Here is a 25,418-nt window from a genome sequence, read left to right on the forward strand (position 1 = left end):
ATACTCAGAATAAACTTTAAGCTAAATAAAGCGGCAGTAGTTTTTTGCTTTTCAAAGTATTTATTCCCTAGAAACATAAGCCATTTTAATACAATTACCCTATTAAAAATTTAAATACAGAAGTATATGAAATACAAAATTTATCCCTTGGTCTTCTTACTCCCCACTGTTAACATCATGGTGCCCATTCTTCCAGACTTCTTGGGCATGCAAACACGACTCCTCCTCCTCCTTTTTAAAGGCTACAATGATTCATTCAGTCAGCCGCCACCTCTGTGCATGTGTACTTAGGCGGTTTCCAAACAAGGCTGCAGCAAATACCCTTTGTACCTGGCATTTTTTTTTTTAAAGATTGGAACCTGAGCTAACATCTGTTGCCAATCTTTTTCTTTTCTTCCTTTCTCCCCAAAGCCTTCAGTACAGTTATATGTTTCAGTTGTGGGTCCTTCTAGTTGTGGCACGTGGGATGCCACCTCAGCATGGCCTGATGAGCGGCGCTAGGTCCGTACCCAGGATCTGAACTGGCGAAACCCTGGGCCACTAAAGCAGAGCGCGAACTTAACCACTCGGCAACAGGGCCGACCCCTGTACCTGACTTTTTTTTGGCCATTTGTGTGATTTCTGAAGAACAGATTTCTGGAAGTGGAACTGCTGAATTAAAGGTTATTATCTTTTCAACAATTTAATAGAACTGCCTTCTAAGAGGTTCTATTAATTTGTACTCCTATTAACAAGTGGTCACACCTCTCTTAGAGCAGTCTTTTTCATGTTTGCCAATCTGATGGGCTAAAACTGACAGCTCTCTGTCGTCTTAATGGTCATTGCTCTGATTACTACCAACTTACAGCATCTTTCTGTAAGTTATCTCTCTGTGGAGTTATTCACCTTTTACTTACTAATTCAGAAGGGCTCTTCAGAGTAACCCTTTCGGTCCAGGTTCCAGAAACCCCTACAGATACCAAAATCTGCAGACTCTCCAGTCTCTTATATAAAATGGCATAGTATTTGCATCTGACCTACACACATCCTCCTGTATACCTTAAATCATCTCTAGATTACTTATAATACCTAATACAATGTAGAAGTTATGTAAATAGTTATACTGTATTGTCTAAGGAATAATGACAAAAAAGTCTGCACACGTTCAGTATAGTTGCAAAAATCAGGTCTTTCAGCCCAGGCTTGGCTGCATCTCAGGATGAGGAACTCATGGATACTGAGGGCCGACTGCATTACAAATACTTTTCCCTCTGATGAGATACTGCTTCTGCTTAAGGCTTTATTTTAACCAAATATTTTATACACACACACATAAATTTTATTTTTGCATCAAATATGTCACTTATTGCATGGCTTCTGGGTTTTGTATCACACTTAGGTCTTCCACATTTCAGGATTAAAATATATAATAAATATTATATATATACACACACATGCATTTATACCCAGAGATATACATATATTCACCCATGATTTATCTTATTATCTTTATGGTTTCACTTATTATTAAACATTTGATACATGCTGATTTTATTTTCGTTAAAGGCATGAGTTAGAGATTCAGCTTGATTTTTTCCCAAATCTCTAGCTTGTTGCCCAAATACCACTTTACTGAAAAATTCATCATTCCCATGTTGCCTTGAATGCTCCTTTTTTCTTTTTTATCATAAATAGATGTTGAATTCTGTCCAATGCTTTTTCTGCATCTATTGAGATGAACACATAATTTTTATCCATTTTGTTAACGTGATGTATCATGTTGATCGATTTGCAGATACTGAACCATCCTTGTATGCCTGGAGTAAATCCCACTTGATCATTGTATACGGTCTTTTTAATGTATTGTTGAATTTGGTTTGCTAATATTTCGTTGAGGATTTGTGCATGTATGTTCCCCAGGGATATTGGCCTGTAGTTTTCCTGCAGCGTCTTTGTCTGGTTTGGGATCAGGTAACGCAGGCCTAGGACAATGAGTTTGGAGTGTTCCCTCCTTTCTATTTCTGGAAGAGTTCAAGGATGATACTAATTCTTCTTTGTATGTTTGGTAGAATTCACCAGTGAAGCCGTCTAGTCTGGGACTTTTGTTTGTGGGGAGGTTTTTTATTACTGATTCAATCTCCTTACTAGTAATCTGTCTCTTCAGATTTTCTATAACTTCATGATTCAGTCATGGAAGGTTGTATGTTTCTAAGAATTTATCCGTTTCTTTGAGGTTGTCCAATTTGTTAGCATATAATTGTTCATACTAGTCTCTTATCATCCATTGTATTTTTGTGGTATCAGTTCTAATGTCCTTTTTCATTTCTGATTTTACTTATTTGAGCCCTTTTTTTCTTGGCAGTCTAGCTAAGGGTTTGTCAATTTTGTTTATCTTTTCAAAGAACCAGCTCCTAGTTTGATAGATCTTTTCCAGTCTGTTTGTCTCTATTTCATTTATTTCTGCTCTGATCTTCCTTAGTTCCTTTCATTAACTTTGGGCTTCATTTGTTCTTCACATTTTAGTTCCCTGAGGTATAAAGTTAGGTTGTTTATGTGAGATTTCTGGTTCTTGAATTAGGCAATTATCACTATAAACTTCCCTGTTAGAACTGCTTCTGCTGCATTCCATAAATTTTGGCATGTTGTATTTCCATTTTCATTTGTCTCAAGGTATTTTTTAAATTTCTTTTGATTTCCTTCTTGACCCACTGGTTGTCCAGTAACATGTTGTTCAATCTCCACATATTTTTGAATTCTCTGGAATTCTTCTTGCAATTGATTTCTAGTTTCATAGTCATTGTGGTCAGAAAAGATGCTTGATATGATTTCAGTCTTCTTAAATTTATTAAGATTTGTTTTGCAGCCTAACATATGATCTATCCTGGATAATGTTGCATGTGCACTTGAGAAAAATGTGTATTCTTCTGCTTTTGGATGGAATGTTCTGTATCTATCTGTTAAGTCCATCAGGTCTAATGAGTTGTTTAGGGCCAATGTACCCTTACTGACTTCTGTCTGGATGATCTATCCATTGAGGAAAGTGGGTTATTAAACTCCTCTATTACTGAATTGTTGTCTACTTCTCCCTGTTAATATATGCTTAAATATTTAGGTGCTCCTATGTTGGGTGTGTAAATATTTACAAATGTTAACTCCTTTCGTTGGATGGACCCCTTTATCCTTATGTAATGCCCTTGTCTCTTATTACAGTCTTTGTTTTAGTCTTTTTTGTCTGATAGAACTATCACTAGCCCAGCTTTCTTTTGGCTTCCATTTGCATGGAACATCTTTTTTCATCCCTTTACTTTCAGTCTGTGTGTCCTTACACCTGAAGGGAGTCTCTTGTAGGCACCATCTATTTGGGTCTTGGATTTTTTATCCATTCAGCTGCTCTGTGTCTTTTGATTGGAGAATTTAGTCCATTTACATTTAAAGTAATTATTGACAGGTATATACTTCCTGCCATTTTGTTGCCTGTTTTCTGGCTGTTCTGTAGTTCCTCTTTCTCCTTCTTCTCCTCTTGCTCTCTCCCCATGTGGTTTGATGACTTTCTTTAGTGGAATGCTTAGATTCCTTTCTCACTATCTTTTATGTATCTACTACAGGTTTTTGCTTTGTGGTTATCAAGAGGCTTACCTATAACAACCTATATATATAACAGTCATTTTAAGTTGATAATAACTTAAATTTGTACACATTCTAAAGCTCTACACTTTTTCTCCTCCATCACATCTTATGTTTTTGATGTCACTTTTCACATCTTTTTATCCGTGCAGCCCTTAATTATTGTAGTTGTAGTTATTTTTACTATTTTTGTCTTTTGACCATCATACTACCTTTATTATATATTTACCTTTACTAGTGGAATTTATACTTTCATTTGCTTCCTTATTCCTAATTAGTGCCTTTTTTCAGCTTACAGAAGTCACTCTAACATTTCTTGTAAGTCTGCTTTAATGTTCAAGAACTCCTTCAGCTTCTGCTTGTCTGGAAAATCCTTTCTCTCTCCTTCACTTTGCTGGATGGAGGATTCTCGGTTGGAAGTTTTTATCTTTCTGCACTTTGAATGTATTGTGCCACTCCCTCCAGGCCTGCAAAGTTTCTCTTGGAAAACCTGCTGATAGTCTTATGGGGTTCTCTTGTACGTAACAAGTTGTTTTTCTCTCACTGCTTTTAAGATTCTGTCTTTTTAACTTTCAAAGTTTTAATTATAATGTCTTTGTGTGAGTCTCCTTGGGTTCACCTTATTTGGAACTCTATGGGTTTCCTGGATCTGGATGCCTGTTTCCTTCCCCAGGTTAGGGATGTTTTCAGCTTTTATTTCTTCAAATAAATTTTCTGCCCCACTCTCTCTCTCCTTCTTCTGGGACCTGATGTGAATGTTAGTCTACCTGATCTTGTCCCATAAGTCCCTAAAGCTGTCTTCACATTTTAGAATTATTTTCTCTTTTTGCTGCTCTGAGTGGGTGAGCTCCTCTGCCCTCTCTGAGCTCCCTGACCCTTTCCCCTGCTTGATCGAGTCTGCTGTTGAAGCCCCCAGCATAGTGTATCTTCAGTTCAGTTATTGTATTCTTCAGCTCTGTGACTCCCGTTTGGTACTTTCTTATGGTTTATTTCTTCATTGAAATTCTCACTGTGTCATTTATTCCTCTCCCAAGTCCAGTGAGCATCTTTATGACTATTATTTTGAACTTTTTATCAGGTAAATCACTTACGTCTGTTATCATTAGTTTTTTCTGAGGTTTTCACTTGTCCTTTTGTTTGGAACATATTCCTGTTTCCCCTTTTTCTTTGACTCTGTTGGTGCCTAGGCATTCGGTGAAACAGCCACCCCTCCTAGTCTTGAAGGGGTAGCCTCATGTAGGAGATGAACCTTATTGTTCAACCCTGCCCTAGCTCTTGGCTATCTCTCAAACCTTTGTGATTGTTCAAGCAGCCTCTTTTATTTTTAGTGGCTCACAGTAGTTGAGGGTGTGCAAAGACCTGTCAGTGTCCCAAGGGGGAGGATCTCGGTGAGCACCTCAATGCAGGCTGATTGGAAGGCAGAACCTCAGGCAGCAGTTTTTTTTTTTTAAGGAAGATTAGCCCTGAGCTAACATCTGTCACTAATCCTCCTCTTTTTGCTGAGAAAGACTGGCCCTGAGCTAACATCTGTGCCCATCTTCCTCTATTTTATATGTGGGACTCCTGCCACAGCATGGCTTGATAAGCAGTGCCTAGGTCTGCACCCGGGATCGGACCCAGCCAACCCCAGGCCACCGAAGCAGAACATGTGAACTTAACCACTGTGCTACCAGGCTGGCCCCCTCAGGCAGCAGCTTTTGAAGTATGCAAACTATACAGTCCTGTGGCACTGCAAGTGTAAGCCCTGATGGCCACCAGACCAGGTGATCTGGAGGTCTCTCCTGGGTGACAGCCACAAAAATTGGGGCTCCAGCCGAGTGTATAAGCTCCTTTCTGGGAGACACCAGCAAGCTGGAGTGAGGCAGAGGGAGAATGCAAAGATGGTGTCCCCAGCTTCTGTTCCCTGGGAGCACCTCCATAGCCCCTACACATGTGCCTGACCTGGAGCCTGCCCTCAGGGTGAAGCTCCAGGACAAGTGAATGTGGGGTGTTTCATTCTCTCTGTGCAATGCCCGGGGGGTGGCTGCCTGCCAAGATCTCTCTCTCCCATCGTCACAGTCCCATGGGACCCAGGAATGCAAGACCTCCCTGGCCTCCAGAGCCAGGTGATCAAGGGGTGTCCCTTGGGCTACAGCAGCAAAACCCGGGGCACCAGATGGGTGTAAAAGCTCCCCTCTAGGAGACACGGGCATGGCAGAGGGAGAGCTAGAGGATGGAACCTACCAAGGAAGAAAACAAAAAGGTCTAGAGTTAAAAAAAAAAAAAAAAAAAGATGGCACCTGCCAGCTTTAGCAAGGTAGAGGGAGCACACAAAGATGGCACCCATGGGTTGGAGGGTAAAGATGGCATCTGCCAGGAAAATAACAAGTCTAGAGGTTAAAAAAAAAAAAAAAGCATAGAGCAAAAAAGAAAATATATGGCACCTGCCAGCTTCAGCAAAGTAGAGGGAGAGTGATAAAGTGGTGCCTGCCAGCCCTCTATCCGTGAGAGAATCCCACAGGCCCAGCCACTCAAGTTGATGCTTTAAGGTTAGCAAATGACTCTCTTTCACATGAAGTCTGGCACTTTCCAAACGGCTGCTTCTGCGCAGAGCCCTGGGGTGAATCTGTGCGCAAGCCCTCAAGAGCCGTATCTCAGATCACTATAGCCCTTTGAATCTCATCGACATGAGCCCTGTTGGTTTTCAAAGCCCCATCTTTTGGAGGCTCATCTCTCAGGTGCAGGTCTTAAAAGCTGAGGTGCCTGATGTGGGGTATGCACACTTTGCTCCTCAGGGAGAAACTCTGGGTTTGTGAGTTTCCTCCCGACTGTGGGTCACACACTAGGGGTGGGGTTCACAGCGAGACCACGTCTCAGCCTCTCCTCCCCACCTTCATGTGGCCCTGTCCCCATTTATTGACGTGAAGGAGCTGTTCAGCTAGCTTGGGATTTTTTTCAGAAGAACTGTTCCGCACGTTGCTGTAGACTCGGTACATCCGTGGGAGGCCGCGAGTCAGTGTCTTCTTACGTCGCCGTCTTAGACCACCTCTCCAATTCTAATTAGTTTTTTTATTGTGAAATTCTCGTCCATTAGTTATCCTAACTAGGTGTTTCGAAAGCTATTAATTTTTGTATTAGTTTTTAAACTGACCACTTTACTAAATTCTCCTATATCAAATAGTTTTTCAATCAATTCTCGAGTTTTCTAGGACTATGAATATCCCCTGTAAATAATGATAATTTTGGTCCCTTGCCAATATTTACTACCTCTTATTCTCTAGTCTAACTGTACTAACACATACAGAAAAATCTTACACATTAACAGAAATAATGGGTGTCTACCATTCCTTATTTTAATTGATTGCTTTAGGAATTGCATTATTATTTAGGAATTGCTGCTGGTCTTTTCAGGTTAAGGACACATTCACGTATTTATATTTAAATAGTATTTTAATTAGGAATAGATGATTAATTTGATCAAATTGGTCACAGTCTCCATAGGCTTAACAGATTTTCTGATTTTGAAATATCCTTGCATTTCTGGAATGAACCTCATTTGGCCACGACATTCATTTAATAATCTGTGAGATTCTATTTGTTAATATTTTAATTTAGGAGTTTTACAATGATGCGACACTCACCTGATACTTTAACACATCTACATTATAATAAGAAGCAGCTGGATTTTGCTCTGAAAGCTTCTTGAGGTAGATAGTAACAGCTTGCATGTTCATCCAAAAATCTTTTGTGTTAGAATCACACTGTGATGGATCACTGTATGTATAAGAAATATTTTTGTTATTTTATTAACTTATCTTTATCGTTTGCCACTGGGTAGTAATTTGGTGACCTGAGAAAGACTAGCAGAAATGAACCAAAAGGTGGGATGAGGGAAAACAAAAGTTAGGGGATAAAGAATGGAACGTAGCAGAACTTGTCTGAAAGATGAGAAGATGGAGAGCAGAGAAGGACTCAACAAAAACTATGACCACGACCCAAAACAAAACAAGACAGCACAAGGCTGTTTAATCACAATAGCTAGCTTTGGTATTGTCTTCAAATTGAAATATTATTGCTTCAAAGAAAGAAAAATTTCTTAAGAAGAAATTTCACCTTCAAAACAGAAGTACACAAACCTGAACACAAGCTGTGCGTTTGGAAGAATTTGCTCCAGTCTGCCGGTGTTTTTCACCCTGAAGCACAGCACGGCGGGAGACGGATTGCCAGTGAAGACTTTGATAACTCCACTCGGAAACGATATTGTCATGTCACCAGTGATCTTCACAATACACCTGAAAGAGGGGATTTTGAAAAATTTAAATGGTTTAAATAAGGTGCTTTCATCTCCATTTAGAGCATATTTGGTTTAAAAAGGACTTTATATATACACACGATTCTATGTGAAAGGGCCTCCTCATCTAGCATCATCTTTTCTTAGAATTAAACTCCCAACACAAATGCAAGCACACTGATAATGTTCCTCCATCTGTTTGCTGAACCCATCCCCTGGCTGTGCTGTAAGGTCACTGCTTCCCTAGTAACACTGTCCCCAGCTGTAGGTATTTCTTCCCTCCAAACTCCACAAAGTCCTGGGCCTGATGGTGGCAGTGGTAGATGTTGTCTTTGCCCCTCATTGCCTCTTCCAATTCTACAATCCTTCTCCCTTCCTGAAACTTTCTTCCTCCCTAAAACGCCACTTGCTTCTTTTGGAATGCGTACCATCAGACTACTACTCACTACCCAATCAATCCCTTTCAAGTCACCTCTACACTCCCTTTCATTTCCTGAAAGTTTCAGTCACTGTCAGTCTGTCTCGGCACGACTACTATCACAATTTGGGGTGATTTCAACATCCACACAGATAATCCTTTCAATACTGTGGTCACCCAGTTCTGCAGCCCCTTACTGCCAGCGATCCTGTCTTTCAGCCCACCCTGGCCATGCTGCAGCCCCTCCATAACCTCAATTTCAGACTCCCCACTCCTCTCATCTAATTGCCCCTTCCTATTTTTCCAACCCATTCTGTCTAGTATGGCATCTCCGACAATCCCCCAACATCATAAAACCTGCACACTTCACTGTTCCTACCGCTTTGTCGCCAACCTTTACTCATTCCTTTGCATCCTCCTTTCCTCCTCTGGGGTCTCCTGGCCCATCATTATATACAGTCTACTACACGAACCCTCTTTCACTTGCCTGTGCCTGGATGCAAAACACGGTCTTGGCTAAATCCAGCCCCCCACCTATATCTATACAGCTGAACGTGACTAGAGAAACACATCGCCACGCGGCTGAAACCTTCCACTGGGCCCTCAGTGTTACCTGGCAATTCGACTCCATTCCCTAGCTCTCTTCATACCTTCTCCTTTCTCCTCTAACCTGCAATATTCCCTCCCCCAACTCACAGCCCATGGCTTTACTTTAAAATCAGAAAAGAACTTCTTCCTACTCTCACTACTGAACTCCTATTTACCCGACGCTGCGTCCACCCCTCTGCCATCCCTGCTGTGTGAACAGACGATCAGCCTATCACTTCTGCACTGAGGCTCATCTTCTCTCACACATGGAAGGACTTCACTCGAGCAACTGTCCCCTCTCTTTCCTGCGGTTCAATATTTTCCGTAAACACTGCATCTTTTCCCCTTAGCATACAGACATGCTGAAATGTGTTTCATCTTTAAAACCACAAAAACTAAAATTAATAAAGCCCTTCTCTGATTCTACCACCTCTCTCCGCTACCACTCCATTTCTCTGCTTCCACTTAGAGCAAAACATCCTGAAAGAGTTGTCTGCATCTGCCCTCTCCAGATACACTTGTCTACACTTGCAGCATCTCCTGCCTGAAGCCCTCCAGTCAGGCTTTCCTCCCGACACTGCACTGTGGAGGAGGACCGATGGCCTCTGCATCTGTCCAGGGCCGACCTCCCTGACCTGTCGGCAGTCTCGCTCCGTCTCTGGGACACTGCTCTACTGGTTCTCTCCTCGCCGCCCGCTGTCTATGGTCTCAAACTCCTCCGCTGCATCATTCTCATCTTCCTGCTTCTAAACGTGGGGGGAGGACTTAGTTCGCACCCGGTCTCTTCTCTACTCCCTAAGGCTCCTGGCTTTAAGTATTATATACAAATTAACAGCTACTAAATATTTTATCTCTAGCCTGGACCTATGCTCTGAACTCCAGAATCATGTACTCAAGTATCAACTCAACATCTCCACTAAGTTGTCTTAATAAGTACTTCAAACTCAGCAATCCACTCCCCCAGCAAATCCTGACAACTCTGCTTCAGAATACATTCAGCATCTCATGACTGCTCACCATCTTCTCTGCTGACACCCTTACACAAGCCACCATCTCTCACCTGGACTTGTGGTTAACCCTCTCTCTCTGCATCTACTCTTGCCCCTTCCAATTTCTTCTCCATACAACAGCCAGAGTGCTGCTTCAAAACATAAGGAGCCTCATTGCTCCTCTGCTCACTGGTTTCTCACCTCCCTCAAAATAAACTCGAAACTCCTTACCGTGGTCTCCAACATGCAACCTGACCCGGCCCCTCTGTGGATTTGCCTTTGGCTGCTTTCCTCCTTGCTCACTCCCACTCAGCAACATGCTACTCTCGGCCTTTTTCTGAATATACCAAGCTTGCCTCTGCCTCAGTCCCTTACTCTCACTGGAATGTTCTTCCCTCAGCTACGTACTTGGCTTACGCCTCAACGTCTCACAAATATCTCCTCCAATTAACCTCAAGGAGGTTTTCTCTGATCATTCCATCTAAAACAGTAGCCCTCTACTGTAATTCTCTATCCACTTACCTTGGCTTATTTTCCTTCACAGCTATATTAATACCCCGACTTTTCATGCATAACATTATTCATTCAATATACATTCATTCATCAAATATTTGAGCACTTGCTATGTGTAAGACTCTGTTATAAGTGCCAAGGATACTTTAGTAAACAAAGTTCTCTCCAGAGAAAAACGAATAAACTAATAAACTGTTTCTCTCATGATAACGCAAGCTTCTAACAGTCTCACACACAGTAAGTGCTCCAATATTTGATGAATGAACATATATTGAGTGAATAATGTTACGCATGAAAAGTAGGAGTGGCCATTCACCCAAATATCATTTTCTTAAAAGGAGATTAAACTAATCCTCCAAAGTCTTGCATTTTAACATGCATCCTAGGTCTCCCTGGCAAACACCACTCTTCCACCCAAGTATACAGCAGGCCAAGACTCAGAGTCCTGTCCTCATCTAGGTCAGCTGCCATCATCCTGCTCCACAGATACATCGAACAGCAGATGTGGCATAATGGTCATAAAGCCTAAACAAGAAAGCAAATAAACCGGGAAACACCCATCACTACTGCTCTGAAAGCCCATTCCAAAATGACTATATTTGATAGCAAAAAGCAGGTAAACAAATAAGAGAAAACTCTAATCTACACAGAATCAAAATAGAACTTAAAATTTACCACTAAGCCCCCTCTCCCCACATAACTCTCTCTCACACACACACACACACACACACACACACGTCTATCTTTTTAAAACTAACTTGGTGGGATCTGCTCCTTTGAAGTAGGCATTCACAGACTCTGTAAGGGCGACTGCCACGGGTAAGGTGTCCTGACTTCCAAGGCTGACAGGGCTGGGACCTCGTGACACACCTAGAATACATACAATTCATTTGTTAAATCCTACAGAAAGACATTTATTTAATACCAAGGCAGGTGGATTCACAATGTTAGCTTGTCACAAATGACTCTATTACTGGTTTCAATGATGCCCCAAGTATAAGTCTGGAGGTTAAGAAATGGAGCATAAATCATATTGGAACATAATAAAAAGGACAGATTCAACATCAGGAAAACACGTCACACTGATTTTTCTTTAAAATGGAACGCCACAAAGGGTTGGGTTAAGAAATGTCAGAAGGAAAAAGCCTTTCACCTGAAGAGGTAAAATTACTAAAACACGGCTTCAACACCATCCAGATACTAAATTCTTTCAGACTCTACCAATCGCACACTGTGGGGCATCAAGGTAGATTTTTGTATTTAAGCTGTCTCCATCTGTTGGCTATTGCTAATGGAGCAGTGGAAGGTGTCATTATTATTATGGTAACTCTCTTACCTCCTCTTGTCTGATGCTAGTATTATTTTCCCACACTCCCTTGCCTCAATAAATGACTAATAACGTTATTTTTTTATAACATTCCTGACATAAAGTTCACTTAGATAAGACACCTTTAGAGTCAAATCATATAAAGGTCAGTGTTTTTAAAGGAAAAAAATGAATAATGTAGGTCAACATATAAAAATCTCTGAAATTTGAATGTATGCTTTTGTTATATAAGTGCTAACTATGTTCATAGCCATCAATATTTTTATTTCAGATGGATTACCTACAGTGAAAGACTGAGCTACTTTTGAGGTACCTGGAGTATTAATTCTGACAATTGCGGCCTTCTCTGCCTCACTACTACACTGAGATCCTACAAATAGTGATAAAGATCTTTTGTTAGCTTTAGAGACCAAGAAGATTTTGTGGTATTGAAGATTTGGAAGGAATTTTGATCTCGAAGGTTCTTCATAGTTAGAGAAATAGCTCAGTGATTAAAAATACATGGAAACAAGAACTGCTGCTTTTAGGCCACTGAGAAAAGCAATCCCCTCAATAAGATAATTTAAAATTTTACATGAAAATTAAGAACTCAATAATATAAAAATTTATTCGCAAAATCAAAATAGCTACTACTTACTAAATACTAATATGTGCCACACACTTCGCTAAGGAGCCATAAAAAAATGGTGTCTTTTTGAACCACAAGTAGTTTTGCAAAGTGAAAGCATACTTTGTGGGTGAAGGATGGGCTGGAATGATGAAAGGACATGAAGATGTGTCTGGAGAAGTGTTTACAACCCAAATCAGGCATGAAGGACCTTTAATTTTACCCTTTTGTCACTAAAAACTGCTGAAAACGTTCAAGAGAAACATGACTACATTTTTCATTTAGTAAGATCATTCTGAACACAGGGTGGACCCGAGACTGTTGGCAGGGATTCAACTTTGGATCAGGCGAGAGAGAGAAGTGAAAGATAAGAGCCTGATCAAGACACAGTAGCTTTAGAGATTTGAGTAAGAAAATGTTAAGTGAAAAAAGCAGACTTACAATAAATTCACTCATTACAATCGTGCAAATACATGTGCACTGGGAAAACTTCACTGTAAATCTAAATTAGTTTAATCAACTTTTAAAAAAATATATTGTTCTAAACTAGAGGGTCACTAGTTCAGGAAATTCAGGAATGCACATTTTCAGAGAAAGATGAGGCTGTAATAATTTTTTATTAAAAGAAATTAGAGTCTCTTGAATGTGAAATTAATGTTTTCCCTTATATAATGCATACAAATGGATATGTACTGTGTCTGCTACTGATTTGACATTAAAAATCAAAAGAAACCTACAAAGTTATTCTTTTCAATTATCCAATTTGGGTATATAAAATGAGAATTCTTGAAACAGTTCCCTTGTAAATTGTTATGCCCATAATTGAAATATTGGCAAATAAAAGTACTGGAAAGTAGGGGAAAACCTCAAAATCCACTTAACATTTTGGCATATCCCCTTCTGTATTTTCTATTTTTGTTCTCTGTTCAAGATCATATTGCACATGCACTCTTTAAAAACATGTCTGACATAAGAAATATGTACTTAAATCTCTACAGAAGTCTACGTTTAAACCATACAGAATAAATCAGTTTTTAAAAATAAAAAATTCCTTGTGTTCTTTATAAGGATAGCATGCACTCCAATATTGGTTTAATTGTTCCATATTTAAACAACTGTATGTTCTGCAAACGCAGAAAGCTTACAAAGTTGAAGTAAGGTGGGGCGCCCTCCTGTCCAGTCAATGGCTATTCTCTGGAATGCCTTAGGGCTCAGGAGTGAAAGCAGAGGTGCACTCCCAGCCCTTCCCGGCCTCTGCGCCTCTCATCTCAGCTCACAAGATGCACGGTTTTCACACAGCAGCCTTTGCTCTGGTAGTTTAGATACTACAATTTTTTTTAAGTGACATATTCTTTCTGCTTCTCTAATCACTTTTTCTCTGGTTCTGATAGCTTTAGAGATAAGATTTATTGATATTTCTTAATGTTGAGGAGAGAAGAAGAGGGAGATGAGAGATAATCCAAATATTGTATGTTTTTATAATTGAGGATTTGATATCAATGGATCCTATACAGCAACTGGACATAATTAGTACAAAATTGAGACAGTTAAACCTTAGAGTTATTCTTGATGTCTGAGACACCATACATTGCTGGAAAAGGAAAAATAGATCAAGTATTTTAGATATGCTTTAGGATCATTAGTCAACACATACATTCCCTTTTGATACAATACCTTGTGAAGTCTCACAGTGCTTTTCAATGTCAGAGAGTGTCCCAATCAAATTATCATCTTCTATCATATTTAAATAAAACAAAATATTGCAGGAAAAGAAAATATTTTCAAGAAACAAGAAGAATCAAAAACTTAAATCTAAACAGCTGAATAAGCATCATAGTAAAGAAAGGACTTTCTAGGTGAATTTTTTTTTTTAAAGATTGGCACCTGAGCTAACATCTGTTTCCAAACTTCTTTTCCCCCAAAGTCCCCCGGTACGTAGTTGTATGTTCTAGTTGTGCTACGTGGGACGCCGCCTCAGCAGGACTTGACGAGCTGTGCCATGTCCATGCCCAGGATCCAAATCGGCGAAACCCTGGACCACCAAAGCAGAGCGCGCGAACTTAACCACTCAGCCACGGGGCAGGGCCCCCCAGGTGAATTGAAAGAACCTTTGTTGAACAAAATCCTGTCTGCATCATCATTCTCATCTACTTGTGGCTCTCCTATTGCCAGTCTTGGCTCAAACCAAAAACAAATACGTACCAACTCAATCAAAATTAGTTTCCATCACAAGATAATGGAAAAGAACTGACGCTAATTTTGGTCACCCAGACCACCTGCCTGATTTCTGATAGGACCCATCTGTTTTTTATTACTAAAATATGGATTCTGCGGAATCAACAATTAACAAAACCCCATATACACTACAAACAAAATATAAGAATAAAGTGCTCATCATAGCAAACAAAAAGACAAACTTATTGATATATTCTGTTTACATAAAGTTAAAAGATGGGAAAAATGCTTTGTTCACAAAGATATATAAAACAAGATGCCTGGGGCTGGCCCCATGGCCTAGGAGTTAAGTTTGGCAAGCTCTGTTTCACTGGCCTGAGTTCAGATCCTGGGCGTAGACCTACACCACTCATCAGCAGCCATGCTGTGGTGGCATCCCACATACAAAATAGAGGAAGAATGGCACAGATATTAGCTCAGGGCAAATCTTCCTCAAGCAAAAAGAGGAAGATTGGCAACAGATGAACAGATGTTAGCTCAGTGTGAATCTTCCTCAGCAAAAAAAAAAAAAAAAAAAAAAGACACAGAACCATCACATTCAGACATTTAGAAATCAAATCATTTTTTATCTCATTTTAGGTTATATTACTTACGCCATTTTTAAAATGGCCACACACACAACTCTCCTGTGTGAGTTTTAACAAATCAAATTTGACATAATTAAATCAGCTGAATGAAAGCTGTGATTCTCAAACTCACCATGCATCCAAACCACCTTCTAAGACTGCTAACCCCACTCCCAGAGCTTCTGATATAAAAGGTTTGCATTTCTATTAAGTCCCCAAGTGATACAGACAGATGCTGCAGGGCCAAGGAGCACACACTGAGCACTGCGGAATGATCTCAGTGAGCGCACATCAGAGATTTGCATCATCAACAACACACTCATTACTACTTAGGCACGGCAGCAATGACGGCAGTTACAACCATGAGAAGAAGCTGCTGTTCCCAAAACACAGGTGTTTTGCTCAAGTGGCTTTGTGCTTTGTTTATTCTTGTTGGGTCAGAAAAGTAATAAGAATGTGTAGGAAGAACTGGATAAAGGCGATGACAGAAAAAACTCTTGAGCAAAATCTAGATGTAATAAAATACTGGATTAGTTTGGTGAGGTTTAGGTTTATACAGCTATGCCCTAATATCTACTTTTAAGTCTTTGTGCTTTAAATTTTTGTAGAAAAAAATAATACATTGCAAGCACAAAACCCCTTTCTTTCTTTGAATCAACTGTTTTCAAAACAAATTTTCTTAGGAATGCAACTATCAGCTCACAGTAGAAAGAACTGCATTACACTTTGGTCAAATACTTACACTGGTCAGCGGTTTATACATTTGCATTTTTAACAATGCTAACCATGGTTAAAATCCCCTTATTCAGATAATACAGACTTTGAAAGATAAAGGAAAATGTGGCTAGTTTGATGCCAGGTGTGTTTCCAGAAAACCAAAATTTCTACAGTTAAATTCTTTACCAGCCCATTAAAAAACTCAACACCACAACATTCAGCCCGATGATACCCTGGCTGGAACTTTCACGCGTCCTGGACGACAAGCACTCACCCACTGTTGGAGTGTTGGCAGCACTCAGGGAAGCTGCAGAGGAGATGGAGGAAGAGCTTTCTGCCCGCGCTAGCGGGGCGGCAGGAGGCGGGCTGGTACTGGAAGCTGCAGGTGGGCTGAATGGCCTAGGCTTGGAAACAAAAAGTTACTTACCAAAACGCTAAGGCAACAACTCCATTATCAGAAAAGAGTTTTAGATATCAGCTAAGATTAATTTTAATATACTAAACCAAACTTACTTATTGTGTTTCTTATAACACAACTAGATGCCATAGGTCAAATCATTTTCAAGAACATATTAAGCACTGAAAAGGATATTTTAAAATAATGCTGTCAAGAGAAAACTCATAAAACGTTTTCTGTGCTTCAGAAAGCATGCTTAAGACAGATCCTCAGAAGTTAAATCATTAAACAGTATGAAGGCTTTTCATGCATACTGCCAGACTGCTTCCCCAAAGGGTTACTCCTTTCCCCCTAGGCCTACAGTGGAGAACACTGCTCTGCACCCTTGTCAGCAAGGAACAGATGAGTCTTAGAAGAAGCGAAAACAATAACTTTTAAAACCTTTTAGCTAATTTGACAGACAAAAACAAAATTGGTGTTCCCTTTTAGGAGCTGTCTGAATTAGCTGTGTCTGATCTAGTCCTGGCAGGGCTCTACCACATGAGCTTTCACTAACTTCTTGTTTTATTTGCTGAAAATATTTTCTCCCTAAGTACTGTGACCCCTCTACTTTTGGTGTTTAGAAATCTGTCCACATTTTCCTTTACAATCCCTTGTAATGTTTCCTCATTGAGAAAGTTTGCCCCATACAGAGATTTGAGAAAATCTTAATTCTACTCTTTTCACACTCTTCTAGTTAAACATAAAAATAAATACAAAAAAAGATAATTCCAATTCATTCATCTTTTACCCTAGTGGATGGATTTTTTTTTCCCTTCCAAATTCCTAACTGTTCCAATAATACATTAGCAACACTTCCTGAGGTGTTTCACTTTTTAAAATAAGGCATATTTTGTTTAATTAAAAATAACCTTTCCCTGCTTATTAAAGTATTAAGTGAATGCAATATTTATTTAGTGCCTACTATGTGTCAGGCCATGGGTTAGGGATGAGATACGAAGCAGTGAACAAGAACGACACTGTTCCTGTCCTCAGTTACTTCAGAGACATGAAAAACAAAAGGCAAACAAAACTCCATAAGCATCTGTACACTAAAATCAGTCAACCTCACAGCAGGAATATAAATTTACAGATATATACTTCTATAAAAGTTAAGATTATACTGCCCAGGGTGTTTGACAATTAGTAAACCCCTGCCCCCTCACCCCAATTAACTATCTTTAAACTATTCAGGTCCAGAGAACGTTTTTTTGATAACTCATTCTTATGGAAAGTAGGTTGAAAAAATACAGCAAGGGGTAAAACTGCAGCTGTGTATGTATACAGATCGAGGTGGCGCAGAACCTGAGCCAAACAAATACTGCATGCAACAGCTCATCAGGAACTCACAAGCTTGCAAAAGTCTTATCAACTAGTGTGGGGGACACTTCTCCTGTGGCAACATGGCCTCGTGACCAGTAATATGTGGCCATTTTTACAATGTGGAATGTAAATTTTAGGAAACTTTTTTAGGAATTTTTTTTTAGGAAAAGGCACAAACAGCTCTTTTCTCAAGTGGTTTTCTTTTATTTTAGAATGGCACTGTCCAATACAGTAGCCACTGGCACTTGAAATGCAGCTAGTTCAAATCTGAGATGAGCTGTTGGTGTAAAATATGCAGTGGATTTTACAGACTTAGCACACACACACACAAAGATTGTAAACTCTCAATAATTTTTATATTGACTACATGTTAAAATGATATTTTTATATACTGAGTCAAATAAAATATATTAATATCACTCTTTTTACTTTTTTAACGTTGCTACTAGAAAATTTAAAATTATATAGGTTGCTTGCATTGTATTTCTATTGGGCAGCACTGCTTAAAAACAGTGGTTCTCAAATATTCGCATGCATCAGAACCACTTGGAAGACCTGTTAAAACACAACTGCTGGGCCACTCTCCAGAATTTCTGGTTTGTCTGGGTTGGAGCCAGAGAAATGGCCTTTCTACCAAGGTTCCAGGTGATGCTAATGCTGCTGGTCTCGGGACCACACTTTGAGAATCACTGCGCTAGAACAACGAGGGGTTCTCTGTAGGAGTTGGGGAGGATGTAGTTACAGACCCTAAGAAGCGAAGGCTCTCTAGAAAAATGCACATCCAAGCATGCAAGGACAAGGACACTCCAATGTACAGATGGAGAGAATTCAAATCCGCATACCCTTTCTGATGGGCAATATAGCAATAATCATCAAGAGTCTTAAAAATGTGCATACCATTTAGTTCTTGGATTTCACTTTTAAAACTTTTTTTATTTTACTAAGGAAATAACATCTGCAAAGAAGTAAATATAAGGATACTCATTAAGACATTGTTTATGATGAAAACTTGGAAATAAACGAAATGTCAGTCAAATTTCTAAAAACTTCTGGAAATGTAATGCTGACAGTGGTGTAGAAGACAGAGCATTTACGCTCTGCAGCCACGTCAAGCGGTGCTCCCTGAGGCCCTCAGAGGACGGTTTCTAGAAAGGCTCAAGGCTAGGGCGGGGAGTGAAGGGTGATGCAAAGCATTCAACTATGTAAGTCCCACTTTTACGTACTTAGTAGACTTACAACTGAAAATTATTTGGGAAAGGATTCTACCATTTTAAAGAAGTTCGAAAACTATGGAATAATTCATGATATAAAAACACATTCCCAAAATATTTTCAAGTGAACAATAAAAAATATGTAAGGTATGACCTTGTATGTAAAAACATACACATGCCGTTGACAGTAACTAACTTTCTGAGCAATTGCACTTGACACTATTCTAAGTGTTGTACATATATTAACTCATCTAAGTCTCACAACCTATTATCATAAGCCCATTTTACCCAGAATAAAACTGAAACTCCGAATAAATAACTCACCTAATGTTGCTCAGGTGATTAGTGGCTAAGCTCGTGCTTTTAACAACCATATTTTACTGCCTCTGGATAAATGTGTATGCGTTCAAAAAGCAATGAAAGGATATGTATAAAAATATTAACAGTGGTTATCTCTGGGTGGTTAAATATAGAAGAATTTTTATTTTCAGCTTTTTCTATTTTCCAAATTTTACAACATGATCATGCACTGCTTTTGTAATCAGGAAAAAATTCATGTTATTAAGATGTGGAAATTTTTACATTGCTTAAGTAATAACCATCCCCTTGGCAGCTTGTCAGTCTGTCATTCCACCTCTATTAAGCCTGCTCATTGGGACGGGGGTAAAAGAAAGATAGCACCATTTCAACACCTGGTGTTCAAGCCTCTTCACTCATTGATGAAACACTCCATAACTATGTACCACGTGGCAGGCAGTATACAAAGTATTATGGATATGAAAAAGGCTAAAGCATAGTCTGGGGAGAACACACACAAAAAAACCATGTACAATGTGCCTTGTGCACTAAGAGAAATCTGAGCAGAGTTTATGGGTGTAAGGAAGAGAAGGATTAACCCCTGGGGCAGTCATGACCACGGAGGGCTTTGCCACAGTAGTGCATTTAGCTGGGTCATAAAGAAAGAGCGCAGTTTCCTACACAGAAAACTGAGGGAGAACAATAAGAAGACATGGATGAAAGAGCACGATGTGTCTGTGGACAGTTTCGAGTGGCTGGAACCCAGGGTGGACAGTCAGTCTGGTAATGCAGGCTGCTGAGGCAACTTCATTAAGAGCCCTGTACCTTTAGCTAAGAAGTTCAACCACATGGATTACGGGGAACCGCTGGAGACGTCTTATCAGGGGAAAGAGAAGATCCAACTGGACTGCTAGAAACTTACTGCTGGCAGTCAGCGTGGCGCTGAAGCACAGCCCAGTGAACCGAGGCGAGGAGCCTGGTTGGGACAGCCTCACTGCAACAGGACCCGTGCATTTTCTTCTATTATTTGACAACTTGTGAACACCAATGCTTTTCCTCTCTCTTTTTTTCTTAAGCAATCATGTCCTTTTTACAAGTCAACTAAGTGATGTGAATGCCAGTTTCCTCAAGTAAACATAAAGAAGGCTGGAGCGGATGCCCTCCAGGACTCTCCCGGCAGCATACTCGTACGGCTGAAGGACAGGCCATCACCTCTCCCTTAAGGTTTGACTTTAAGCAGAATTATATGAAAACTGCTTCTTAATTTTAAACAATGGGTACTGAATGGTATCTTTATAACGTGGCAACTTTCTTAGCAAGCCTCTTTCCTCCTGCACCACGTCTTGCTACACAGGTCCGAACCCTCAGATGATACAGGGAGGGAAGGACATGTCGTTGGGAAACTTTTCTATACTCTGAAGACGCGCAGAAAACGGCAACACTTAACTGTAAAGGGGCATACAGAAAAATACCATTTGCATCTTAAATCAAAACAGTTACAATTTAAAAACACCACCACCTGAGTACATACTATTTCATTAATGCCGCTGAGTTTGCCTGCAGTAAGCTTTGGTCTGGACGCAGGCCTTGGAGGCGGGACAATGGTGCCTACAGAAAGAGGAGTTGTGGGCCTGGCTGCTGGGCGAGAAAGAGAACGTGAAGAAAATCATTAGTGTGCAGCAATCCTTACATAAAGACATTGGAGGAACTGTTACGATTCAAAGCTCATTTCTCATGAGGTTTTTTAAAATGTGATTATAGATATTTGTTGAAATACTGAGAATCTATCAGGTATGCTTTTTTCAAAGCTACCAATAATATTCCTGAAAAAAATCATTAACTTTTCAATAAAACTGACACACAGAATACAAATTGCATTCTTAATTATTTATACATATAAAAAATTAAATCTGACAAATTATCCAGTGAGAATAAACCAATTTAAGGCCAAGATCTTCAGTTTATTGCCAATACATCTACTTTACAGACAGTAATGCAAGACCAACACATTTGCAGCAACATCTTCAGAATAATAACATGAACTCGAAATAAAACACCTTAATTAAACTTGTAATTTAACTTTTAAGTTGAACCACATTGTAACATTTTTTTGTGATAATTTAAAGTATTAAAAATATCTTATTAGTTTACTAAAATAATTTCCCCAAATCACTATAATTAATTTTTGGTGAGTATAGAAAATAATATCTTAACTTTTCCTAAATCCTGTAAAAATTCAGTGCTCACTGTTTTTCAACGCCATTTGCAAATTTTACAATTTTTAAAATCAGAAATACTAACTAACCTCAGGATGCCTAATAAAAATAACTCTCTTCGTGGTAGAAATTAATGAATGAAATTCAAGTGTACATCATCAAAGGTTACAAATGTGTTAGCATAATCAAAGCAAGAGTGAAGAATGGAAGTAAATATGTTTAAATCATCTTTAAATTAACTAATTAAAATGACTTTCAAATCCCTTTGGTCCATTCTAAAAGATGGGGCTACAATTCAGACTGAAGAATATAATATGGATGGGAAGAAATATATTTCAGTAAGTTCTCTACATCACAGACAGGTAAAGTTAAAAACATATGAATGGGCCTAAGTATATACATGGGGAAACGGACAGGAAGGCTGAGGACCGCTGGTCTGCAATGGAGGAACGGAGGCATGAGAGGAAAGAGCACAGAGGTGGTAGGAAGAGACCTAAGGAAAAGGCAGGTGTGAAAACAAATGTGTGGGGGCTTGGAACCATTTAGAAAGTGAATCATATGAAGGGATAAAAGATGCAAGCACAGTTCAGGTTGCTCCAAGAAAACTATAAAAAGCTGATAATAAATCAAATGTAGATCGTAAGGCTGCTGCCTTCTTCCAGTCAGCACCAGTCCTCTCACGCTGCCCTCCTACTTTAAGCTGTCCACCAGAAGAAATGTGCACCAGCTGGAGGGCCATCACACTTCCCTGGGCTAGGACACATGTACTTTAAAGAAAGGTCCACTACCAACGAAACCAGCACTAACCAAGACAAGTCATTTTAAGCTGGCAAGAGAGTTAACACAGTAGAGACATTTACACCTGAAGCTTCGTTATCCATCACGTGGCTTGTCCAAATGGCATTTAGACTGACTCAGACCAAGCCTGACAGACCTGTTAAGTTCAGCTCCTTTAAATAATCAAAATTTGCTTTTTGAGGAAAGCTAACAACAATACTTAACACCACTGCTTATAAATGAATGTACTAAGTATAAATGAACACATTTATAAATTATAAATGAATCTACTGTATATGCCAATTAGGTACTGCTTCTCGAAGCCTCTGAAGGAGATTACCATGATTGTTCACATGCTTAAGTGTCTTAATTGTGTTTTCATTTGTGGTGATAGTAGAGGTAGAGCTCGCTTCTAAGAAATGTCTGCTAGATACAGTATTTCAAGAAATATGAAGTGACCTATAAAGTACAAAAGCAGAGAAGATGAGAGCTAATCTAGATCTGCCCTCTGACACTACCTGAGAGGAAGACAATGCATGCTTCCCACGCCATGCGTTATCTGAACCAAGGCAGAGCCTGTTCTGGCCTCCAGAAGTAACGAGGAAGACCCAGAAGGAAATCAGCAGCACTGTTAGCTTCTTTGGTCATCATTTTTCAGGACATGTAACATGGGAAAGGTCACTGCGATCCTCAGAGAAGCAGCCGTTGGCAGATTTCTCATCCAAAGCATCAGGAAACCCAAAGGTATTTTGAGCTTTACAATGCAATCTCTGGAATGCCTTCTGAGCTCCACCCAGTGAGCAATGGTAACAAGTTCATCAGCAGGGGAAACCCACTGACTGTGCAACCACGAAGCAAAAGGAAATGTGTGCTCTCTGGTGGTGCTGTTACAGAGGGCAGGTGGAAGAGACTGGTGGCAGGCTTTCTAGACCTAGAATCTGACCTGGTTTCAAGGAAAGATTCAATTATACATCCAGGCAAATCAGTAGGAGAGAAAGCAGAGTCCCTATTCTGCTCTTGAAGGTCAGCTGAAGGACAGGAAAGCAACCGAAAACTAGAAGCAAGAGGACAAGTCTAGAACTAAAATATAAATCTATGCAGCCAAATGGTTACCTTGCTTTAGTTTAATGTTATTTTAATTACTCAAAACTAGAAAAATTTAATACTACATGGAACAAAAGCATGAGCTCAAACTTTATATTAAATGAGGAAAACAAGTATAAGCATAAGAAACTTACAAGGCATATGAGTGAAAGTGAAGGTCCAGAAATATATAAAGTCAGCATTATTCCTGTTTCCCAGAAGAGCAAAAAGTAACTCTAACAGCTAGTAAAAGTCTAAAAAGATTTGACAAGGTGTCAAAGTGACAGAGTTGTGTACATGTGTTACTCAACAAAGTGCCTGAGTGGCTAGTGATAAAACTTAAAACTGTCAGGGGAAGTAGGAGAGACTAAATCAGTTTTGGAGTTAATATTAGAAACCAGCCTAATATTTTTCAAAAGTTAACTCCAGGGACTGTTGTGCAGAGCACAAGTGCTCAACTAATCCACAGGCAGAGAAGAAACGGTCCAGACCAGCACTTACCAAAGAGGAGGGAGGGATGAGCTATTTATATTAAAATTTAAATATCTGTATAGAAACGTCTGTTTATAGTCTACACGGTAGAAGAGGCAACTGAAACTGCTTGTGTACCAAGTTGTGAGCACCCTTTTTAAACATCTAACAACACTGGAAGGGTTAACATATCAGCTGTTAACGGAACGGCTGGAGCCACTTTCTCAGACTGCTTTAGCTGAAAGGAGGCCACTAATGGATGAAAATGGTGAAAGGGACAAACGAGAACAGGGAATCATCTGACAACCTGGGCCTTGCTAAAATGTGAAAATGGGTGCTTGAGTAGCCGTTAAGATGAGGGAGAAGTGCATTACAAAGAGAGATGGAAGAAAATTTAAGAGAAAATGTCCATTTTACAATTTCACTTAGGGAGAGGCTTACAAAACAGGAGATCACGATAACGTATCCATCAGTTTGGTCAATAATTATATTCTGTTCAAGCAAAGACAAAAATTACTGTCTAACAGAATAATTATCTCTCTTCAACATCACTAACATGCTTTAAAGGGCAAAATAATTTATGACATTTTTCAGACTAGCTAGAAAGGTTTGAAAATGCATAGCAAAATGAATTTTTTTAAAAAATAGGAAAACGTTAATAAATGTTTTATCATTTCCAAGCTATTAAACACCAAATGACCAATGAATGAGAAAATACATTTTCTACCTGAAATTGGAAGCAATATGGGCAAAACATTCCTTAGACAGGTAGCAAGAGGAAGAATCTTTTTTGAAAAGAGAGAGATTATGCTAAAGAAAACAGCAGGAAAGAAAGGGCAGAGTTATAAAGAAACGTCTATATAATTTAAAGCCTCTGTGATATGATGTGAAAATTTTTATTAAAGATTTAAGAAAATAATCCATAAAAGAATATTAACAAAATAAAAAACACTACTTAGGACCCTCTTCATTCTAAAAACAAAACACCATTCTGACTTTTTTACTAAACAAAAAAGAGACCTTAACAACAACTTCGGCTCCTCCTATACAACTGCTTTCTTTATCTATTGGGAAGCTTAGTTTTATTGAACTAAACAGTAGCAAATGCCCACTGAGAAAGGCTGGAATGCCTTCAGAAGACACTCAACTACCCGCTGGCGTTTCTCACTGTCTTACGAGCATCAGGGACAGATGACCTTCCCTGCAGAATTCCAAGCTGTTTCAGGCTAAGGCTGCTGAAAAGTCACTTATAATTGTTTAAAATACTAGTTTTCTCCCCAGTCTAACTTTATATCCTAGTGTTTATTTTATTATTAATAATACAATGTTTCAACACGTTTATTGTTTTGTTAATGTGCCACAGAGGGTGTGAATGGAACAAAGATTTTAGAATTAGTAAGATCTACGTTTGAACCTACGCTCCTTTCCTAGTTGTACGATCTTCGACAAGTTTCTGATCCTCTCAAGCTTTCCTTTCTTCATCGATAAAACAGGACAATAACAAGGATTTCCTGCAGCAGGTAGTGAGGAGAAACTGAACGAATGTGCGCAGCTCCCAGCAGAGCCCAAGGGCAGGAGCTCGAGCAATTCCAGTTCTCGCCCCACTATTCCAGCGCTCCCTCAGCCCCAAATAGCAACGGCATTTCTGAAGCCCCAGAGGAGGGTGAAGACCAACTTACAGAGATTTTATTTTCTTGCTTTGAAAAAGCAGTGGTTTTATTAAATACGCACTTTTGATTCCTGCTTTGAGGGTTGGCTAATGGGATTTTTA

The 25,418-nt window shown here is 39.4% G+C and overlaps 1 protein-coding gene across 3 annotated transcripts in view; it reads right to left on the reverse strand.

The window, feature by feature from the left end:
- Window positions 1-25,418, reverse strand: part of FCHO2 (FCH and mu domain containing endocytic adaptor 2) — a 115,666-nt gene that overhangs the window by 7,486 nt on the left and 82,762 nt on the right. For 2 of the 3 annotated variants that reach the window (XM_070569861.1, XM_070569859.1), the window contains 5 exons: window positions 20,632-20,738; window positions 16,108-16,237; window positions 11,140-11,251; window positions 7,719-7,874; window positions 7,224-7,356 (listed from right to left, as the gene is read on the reverse strand). In XM_070569861.1, coding sequence (XP_070425962.1) covers window positions 7,224-7,356; window positions 7,719-7,874; window positions 11,140-11,251; window positions 16,108-16,237; window positions 20,632-20,738 — 638 coding nt within the window. The remainder of the gene's footprint in view (window positions 1-7,223; window positions 7,357-7,718; window positions 7,875-11,139; window positions 11,252-16,107; window positions 16,238-20,631; window positions 20,739-25,418) is intronic. The other variant, XM_070569860.1, reaches the window with a different exon arrangement.

Source organism: Equus przewalskii, chromosome 13, assembly GCF_037783145.1.
Source record: "Equus przewalskii isolate Varuska chromosome 13, EquPr2, whole genome shotgun sequence".
Classification (NCBI taxonomy): Eukaryota; Metazoa; Chordata; class Mammalia; order Perissodactyla; family Equidae; genus Equus; species Equus przewalskii.